The following is an 8,286-nucleotide window of genomic DNA, read 5'->3' on the forward strand; positions in this document are numbered from 1 at the left end:
GGCACATGCTCCCAACACCCTTTGCAGCATGTAGACACTAGGTGCACTCAGGCAGACCCACCTGTCCACACCCTCTGAGTCATTCCAGGACTGGGAGGAAGATGTGTGATCTGGGGACCTGAACAAAGCATGACTCCCCACCACAAAACTCCGGCATCCCGGATTGCTGGTGTGTCTGGGGCTCCCCCAGGTTCTGGCACAGGGAAGGAGGGTGTCCCTAGATTTTTCCTGGATCTGGTGTCCCCAGGAACCAGACCATTACCCTCTCCATGCACCCCCCCTAACCTGAACTGGTCTCCCAAATTCACCACCCACTGCCTGTGGGACCTTGGGGAGATTATTTCCCCTCTCCAAGCCCCAGTTTCCTATCTGGGGTTCCTCACCCCAACTTCACAGGATGATAGCGAGGCATCAACGAGGTAAGTTTTGAGAACCTGGTCTGGGGCAGGCATCCAGCAGAGAAATGGAGAGCAGGTAGTGGACAGCCCAGCCTTGAATTCAATTCTAGTTTTAGATGAGTGACTTGACCGCTCTAGATTTCACAATGGATAGCCAGCATTTATTGAGCACTTACTGTGTACTGAGTGCTTTGCAATCATTTTCTCATTTGATTATCAGTTTCATCTGTCAGTGAGAAGCATAATAGTGTCTACCTCACAAGGTCCTTATAAGGATTAAATGAGATCCAGCACATAAAGTATTTAGCTCCTTGCCTGGCTCATTGTAAATGCTCAATAAATAATAACTGTTATTATCAGCAAATGCACATTCCCTTCCTTCTGGCGTATAGCTCTGTGACTTTGGGCAGGTTACTTAGCCTCTCTGCCTGTTTCCTCTCTGTAGCTTAGGAAGAATAACAGTCCTGATCTCATAGGGCCGTTGGGATGATCAAACGAATCCATCCACATAGAGAACTCAGAACAGCGCCTGGCACATAGTAAATGCTCTATAAATGTCATCTACTCGTTCTCAGACCGGTTTCCCCATCCTGTCAGGCGGGCACGGCCCCCAGCGCCCCCACCAGGCACCATGGACTGGAAGACGCTCCAGGCCCTACTGAGCGGGGTGAACAAGTACTCCACAGCCTTCGGACGCATCTGGTTGTCGGTGGTGTTCGTCTTCCGCGTGCTGGTGTATGTGGTGGCTGCAGAGCGTGTGTGGGGGGACGAGCAGAAGGACTTTGACTGCAACACCAAGCAGCCAGGCTGCACCAACGTCTGCTACGACGAGTTCTTCCCCATCTCCAACATCCGCCTCTGGGCCCTGCAGCTCATCTTCGTCACGTGCCCATCGCTGCTGGTCATCCTGCACGTGGCCTACCGCGAGGAGCGGGAGCGGCGGCACCGCCAGAAACACGGCGACCAGTGCGCCAAGCTGTACGACAACGCGGGCAAGAAGCACGGCGGCCTCTGGTGGACCTACCTGTTAAGCCTCATCTTCAAGCTCCTCATCGAATTCCTCTTCCTCTACTTGCTGCACACTCTCTGGTACGGCTTCAGCATGCCCCGCCTGGTCCAGTGCGCCAACGTGGCCCCCTGCCCCAACATCGTGGACTGCTACATCGCCCGGCCCACCGAGAAGAAGCTCTTCACCTACTTCATGGTGGGCGCCTCCGCCGTCTGCATCGTGCTCACCTTCTGCGAGATCTGCTACCTCATCTTCCACAGGGTCGTGCGAAGCCTTCCCAGAAAGAGCGGCCTCCGGGGCCGCGGCCCCCCGTCCTCCGCCAGCCAGGCCTCCACCTGCCGCTGCCACCACAAGCTGGTGGAGGCCGGGGAGTTGGGCCCGGATTCCGGCAACGAGAAGCTATGTGCTTCGGCACCCAACATGACCCCCATCTGACCACGGGCTGGGGAGCGAGTGATCCTGGGCTGCCCGTGGGGACAGGCAGGGAGGTATTGTGCCGGTGGAGGGGTCCTCCCAGGGCTGGGGGGCCCCACTCTGAATTCACTACGCTATTCAATCTCTTTAGCAGATTTTTTTTTTTTTTTTTTTTTGCGGTACGCGGGCCTCTCACTGTTGTGGCCTCTCCCGTTGCGGAGCACAGGCTCCAGACGCGCAGGCTCAGCGGCCATGGCTCACGGGTCCAGCCGCTCCACGGCATGTGGGATCTTCCCGGACCGGGACCCGAACCCGTGTCCCCTGCATAGGCAGGCGGACTCTCAACCACTGCGCCACCAGGGAAGCCTCTAGCAGATTTTTTTGAGCGCTGGGCACTGTGCTGTCTATCTGGTATAGGTCACACCACAGGCCCACTGGCAGCCCTCCTGGGAGAAAGACAAGCAAATTAACTACTGCCTGCAAGGGGACACTTAGAGGACTCTGCTGGGCTTCACCTAAGCCAGGAGGGGATGATGAGGAGAGGCTTCCCTGAGGGAGGAATGTTTAAGAGAGGTGAGAAGTGCTTCCTAGCAGACAAAAGCAGGTGCAGAGGCCTGGAGGCCACAAAAGGAAAGATGCTTGCCCTGGGTCTGGTGAGATGTACCAGACCAAAGGGAATCTTCATTCCTTTGGGAGAAGCACCCAGATTCCTGGGATGGAAAGGAAGTATCCTCCCAGCAGTGGAGGTCTGGAGGCTGAGAGTGAGCCTGGGAAGGGGAGGAGTAGGCTCTGGTGACACCAGTAGGCTTGAGACACCCAGAGATCCTCTGGGTCACCACTGCCCTTTGGGAACCCCCCTCCCATCTTATTCCTCCACCGTCAGGCAGCTTTGCTCCCATCTTCCTCCCACAAGTGTACTCAGTCTGTTGCCAGCCTTTCAGACCCTACTCTCAGGGACTTGGGGTGGATGTGCTGATAGGAACATCCCCAAGGCAATTTCTTTGAAATCAATAAAGGCTGTCTTTTATACAGGTTGACTCTCTTCTTTTCTCCCACACTTCCACCCACAAGACCCTGAGGGCAGAGAAGGTAGCCCCTCAGAAGGGGAGAGAGCTCCATGGCTCGAGCTGAATTTAGGCTGGGGCTGGGGTTGACCCAGGAGGGATCTGGGGCGGAACCTACAGATATACATGCTGTGATTGTGGACGTGGTCACAAGAGGGCGCTGTGCTCCCTCTACAACAGCACCGCTAGCCCTTCATAGTGAGGCCCTGCCCTGAGCACACACAGTCACACCCCTCTGGTTGCAGACAAACCACACTCCTTCCTCCTTTGTAACCCGGTCACTGCCATCCACAACGTGCATCCCCACCCTGTGTACACAAAATCCCTGTTATTCATACTCTCACTCCCGTATGCTCACAACAGGCTCCTCTAAAGGCATGAAGCCCCAGCCTCACCCAAGCACTATCCAGCTCCTTCCATTTCCCCTGAGCATTTTCTCCACCCCAGGCCCCTGGCAGACACGAGGACTGCACAGGGGAATAGGACCTGAGCCCAAGGAGCTCAGAGCCTGGGGGAAACAGAGGCACACTCATCTCCTGCACTAACCAACCCCAGGTGGATCCCAGCCCCACTCCCAGCACGGTGTGATGACCTGAAATTTCAGGAACACCAACATCCAAGCCAGGACAGGATGGAAAGCAAAAGGGGGTGCAAGGCTATACTCACCCAGAGGAACATTTAGTAACTATCAAAGCCAAGGCCAGGAGCCAGAAATCCAGGAGGCAGTGAGCCAAGAGCCAATGCAGGCAGGGAAAGGACGGGTCATTGTGTCAACAGGACAGGCTGGGGTTCACCTTTGCTCTCACGTGTGGTCGTTACTGTGGTGCATAAGCCAGCCAAGTTTAAAGGGCCCGGGTTGGGCTGACACTCACCTCCCAGGTTAAATCATAGCTTAACCACTTCATGACCACAGCTTCACCATGCTGCACCTTGGACAGGCTTTCAGAACCTCAGTCTTGTCATCAATACAATGGGAATTTTATCAGTCAGGGTCTCAACAGGAAACAGACGGCACATTCAAACCAAGGAACTTCAAAGAGTTTCCTTGAGGGACTGTTTTTGAAGGTATAGGCATGATTAAGGAAACCCATAAAAGGTACCCTGGGGCTAGTACCAGGGTAGCAATGGACGGGTTGCCACACAAAGGCTGCAAGGATGCATCCAACCGCAGCAATCAAATAAATACCATGACTTCACTCTACCATCTCCTACTCACCTGCCAGTGGCTCCCACTGACCCAACACAACCAGAAACCAGAGGGCACAGAAGCCTATTGAGACAGTCAGTACGGGTCAGCCTCCCAGGGCACAGAGCAGATCTGAGGGGCAAAAGGAACATATTCAGCCTGGCACTCAGGACAGTATCCACTCCTAGGATTGTTGTAGAGATAAAAGGAGACAGTGTCATAACATGTTAGTTCAGCGCTAACATATCCAGTAAATATCCAGGCACAACCATGCCACCACCCACTCCCACAGTCTATTCCCAGCACAGGAGCCAGGGTGATGCCATAAAACCTAAATCAGGCCATGTCACTCCTCTGCCCCAAACCTCCAAAGGCATCTCACACTGGCCTTTAGGGGCCTACAAGACCTGCCCCACCTGTTCCCTTTCTGAACCCTCATCTCTTCTCCTTGCTGACCTCACTCAGTCATGCTGACCTCCTTGCTCTCCCTCAGGCAGGAAACACCAGGCACATTCCTGCCTCAGGGACTTTGCACTCTCTTTCCCTCTGCCTGGAATGTGCTTTCCTCCCGAGAGCCACAGTGGTCCCTCCTTTCCTTCAGGGCCCGCATCAAAGGTCAGCTGCTTCATGAGAATTTCTCCCTTCTTCTGTTCAAAATTGAAACCACCACCCCCTGCGCCCTGATCCTCCTTTCCTGCTTTACTCTCCACCTAACAGGTATCACCAGCTAACATATTCTATATTCTGTCTGTCTCCCTCCGGCTAGAATGTAAAGCCCACAAGACAGGGAGTTCTGTTATTGCTGGTTCCTGGTTGATCTCCAGTGTCGAGGACAGAGCCGCAGCACCAGGCAGTGCTCAGTAAATAATTTGTTGAATTCATAAATTCGTATATGAGCCTGGGGCCCTGCTAGGTGCTGGGCGTGTAAACAGGACTCAGCTGCCTGTCCTCAAGGGGCTCCCAGACTAATAGGGGAGGGGGTAAAGACAAAGACAAGTAAACAATGCACCCTGGGTGGGGGAACGGGAAATGGGGATGGTTTCAAGTGTATAGAGTTTCAGTTTTGCAAGATGAAAATGCTCTGGAGATCTGTTGCACAACAATGTGAATGTATGTAACACAACTAAACACCGCACCCAGGGGCAGTAGGTGAGCCGCTGAGAACATAAAGGCTCATCTAATCCAGAGGAGGCCAGCAAGGGGATTTCTGAGGGAAGGGACATGGAGGAAAGTCCTGAACGACTGTAGGGCTGAGCATGTGAGGGTGCCCCAGGCAGAGGGGACAGCACGGACAAAGGCCAGAGTCAAGTACAGCTGGATCACTGAGTGAAAGGGGAAGAGGGAGGAGGCTGGAGAGGTGCTTGAGGCCAGGAGGCAAAGGAGAGCCACAGAAGGGTTCTAAGCAGGGCAGCGTGTGGTCTGATTTCTGGCGAAGGGTGGGGCTGGGCTGGAAGCCAGGAGACCAGTTGGGAGGCCACTGAGATGGTGGCCTAAACAGGGTCAGGGCAGTGGGAACAGAGGGAGGTGTGGGGATCTAAGGATGTTTCCCAGGTGGAATGGCCAGGCTGTGGGATTGTCTTGGCTGACCCGGGCTCATCCTTTCTGGGAAGGGGAGGGATCATTCAAACTCTGACCTCCAGAGCCCCTAAGGAAGGGGTGAGGGTGAGGGCAGCTCCTCCCTCCTTCCCAGTAGCTGGGATCACAAAGGCTTTGGGAGGGCCTGGGCCCAGCCACAGGAGAGGAACTCTGGGAGCAGAGGCTGTAGTGGGGGCGTGGTGAGAACCCGCCTCCAGGGACCTCGGTTCTCATGGCCTCAGGGGTCAGAATTTCGTGGGCTCCTCGTCAGCTTTGGAAATCCAGGAGGCTCAGCTCATCATGGCCCTGAGGGACAGTCCTGGAAGGGGAAGCTAGCTCGGCCTCCTGAAGTTGAGGTCTGGGCTGAGCCCACCACACTTGCTGCCCCAGAGGTCCTCCTGCGAGGGCTGAAGGCAGTTCCCTGGGGCACCCACCCTGGGGCACCAGGAATCCAAAGATTGAATCCTGTTGTGGAGAAACAGGGGACCTTTCTGACACCGGCCCCAGGCCTTGGACCCCACCTGCCACATTCCCTGTCCTTAGCTGTCCTATCCTTCACCAACATTCTGACCCCAGCTCCCTCCCTTTCAGCCCTTTCTGCTCCCACCAAGACCAAGCCACTGACCCTTTTTGTCACAAAAATGTTTTGTTACAACGTTTTTAGCCACCATCCATTGGAAAACTTCCTGTGTACTAATATTTTGCTATGTGCTTTGATTGGATCTCCCATCAGCCCTATACAGTAGGAACTATTACCTCCCCAATCTATAGGGGAAGAAACTGAGGCACAGGGGTTTAAACAACGTGCCTAAGGGCACAGAGATAAACAGAAAAGTCTCAACTTCTAGGCCCTACTGCCTCTCCCACCAAGGCCGGTGAAGCCTCAGGACCTCGCAGCCCCCAGTCCTTGGGCCTTTGCTCATGCTGTTCTTCTGCCTAGAATGCTCTCCCCCCAACCCCCATCTGGCTGACGAAAGCAAGTTTCACATATTGCAGTATGGGAAAGTCATTCTGGCTTGTACATGAGTTAATTCGAATTTTATGCTAACTAAAACAGCCTGTTTGTGACCTATCAAACCTACGTTGTTCATCTGCTTTAATTATTAAAGAAAAGGGTGCATTGACCAGAAGTAAAGAATGTTCATGTTAAAAATAAAGGTCACATCATGCCTCCCTTCCTGGGACGCCCGGCTGCTACTCCTGCGATGACGACTCCCTTCCCAGGTGCCAAGGCCGTACTGACTCACTGTGTGCTGCTGAGCTGTGGCTTTTGGGGGTTTGGGGTTTTTTGGTTTTTGTTTTGCTTGAAACCTTGAAGGAATGTATCCCTGACTTGTTTGATGTTCTTTGTTCTGACAAGATATAAACTGTGCTGAAAACCATGCTTCTCCAGAGCAGTTCCTCAGAGTTATCTGAGAGGCTATTTCCTGGACACGAATCCTCAGTTTGGCTCAAATAAAACTCTTTTCTATTCCTACTATAGATTGTTGATTCTGTGCATCGACGTGGCTAGCGCAGTCCCCTCCAGGAAATGCTCCTAACCAAGTCCCTGAGTCTGATAGTTCTCAGGAGAACTCTGTGCATTTACTCTAACCCAAGGGCTGATATGCTCAGTTCCCACCTTCTGCTCCAGCCAGTGGGAGCCCCAGGCCAGAGGCCACACCTGGTTGGTTTGTGGTGAAATCCCCAGCTCCACATACAGTGCCTGCAGCACACGAGTGTTCACACACAGGGTGATGCCCGAATGAACAATGGCAGGCTCTGCCCACTCTTAATTCCTTTGGATGTCTCCCCCCACCCCGTCTTTAGAGGCATGAGAATGGGATCCAAGCTAAAGGTCGGGAGAGTCCCCCCCCAGCCATCACCTCCCCAGTCTCACGTGGTCCATGGGCACTGCTTAGTGCCCTCTGATTGTGTAGCCTGCCCAGGAGTGGGGATGTTTGAGAATTCTGCAAGAACAGGGACTGGGTAGAGACCCCAGCTCCACCACAGGGAGGGCAGATTATAACCCTTCTCTCCCAGTGTGGTTCCCCATGCCCTAACGAGTCTTGATTACCAAGTCCTGGCACTGCGTGGGGCACCCCGTGGCCACCCCACAAATGAGAGGTCTTCTCCCTTCTCACCAAGGGGTCAAACAGATGCCCTTCCCTGGAGGCCCCCCCACCCTCATCCCCACCCGCCCATCTCTCACAGCCTCTCAGGCCCGTTGCCTGGGATCAGAAAGTCCTGGCTGCAATCCTTTCAAATGTAGCCACCCTGGGAACTCAAAACTCCGAAACCCCCTCTGTGAGAACCTGTTCCACAGCCAAGGAAGCTGAGGCTGGGAGAGTCTGTCGGCCTGACGACCTCGGAGGGCAGACATGGAAAGCAGCGGTTTCTCATCCTCTTCCCTCTCGACCCCCAGTGCCACCTCCCGGGCCCCTTCCTTGAGTGTGGCTTCAGGGAGCCTGCACCTCCCGTCCCGCCCCCGCTCGGCTCGGAACAGCGCCCGCCGCCCTCCCGCCGCTTCCTGACCCCACCCCGCCCCGCGTGCTATTTAAGGCGCCCCCGCCGCCAGGCGCCGTCCAGCAGGCAGGGCTCCCACGGGCGCTGCTCCGGCCGACGCGCGTCCCCACCGCCACCTGGGCCGCCGGCAGGCAG

General features: G+C 54.9%; 1 protein-coding gene across 1 annotated transcript; it reads left to right on the plus strand.

Moving 5' to 3' along the window:
- The first annotated feature begins 996 nt into the window (after window positions 1-996).
- Window positions 997-2,852, plus strand: GJB3 (gap junction protein beta 3). The gene has a single exon (XM_079698203.1). The coding sequence runs from the start codon at window positions 1,030-1,032 to the stop codon at window positions 1,840-1,842; it is 813 nt and encodes a 270-aa protein (XP_079554329.1). The 5' UTR covers window positions 997-1,029; the 3' UTR covers window positions 1,843-2,852.
- Window positions 2,853-8,286: the final 5,434 nt, after the last annotated feature.

This window comes from Hyperoodon ampullatus (genome assembly GCF_949752795.1).
Source record: "Hyperoodon ampullatus genome assembly, chromosome: 2".
Lineage (NCBI taxonomy): Eukaryota > Metazoa > Chordata > Mammalia > Artiodactyla > Ziphiidae > Hyperoodon > Hyperoodon ampullatus.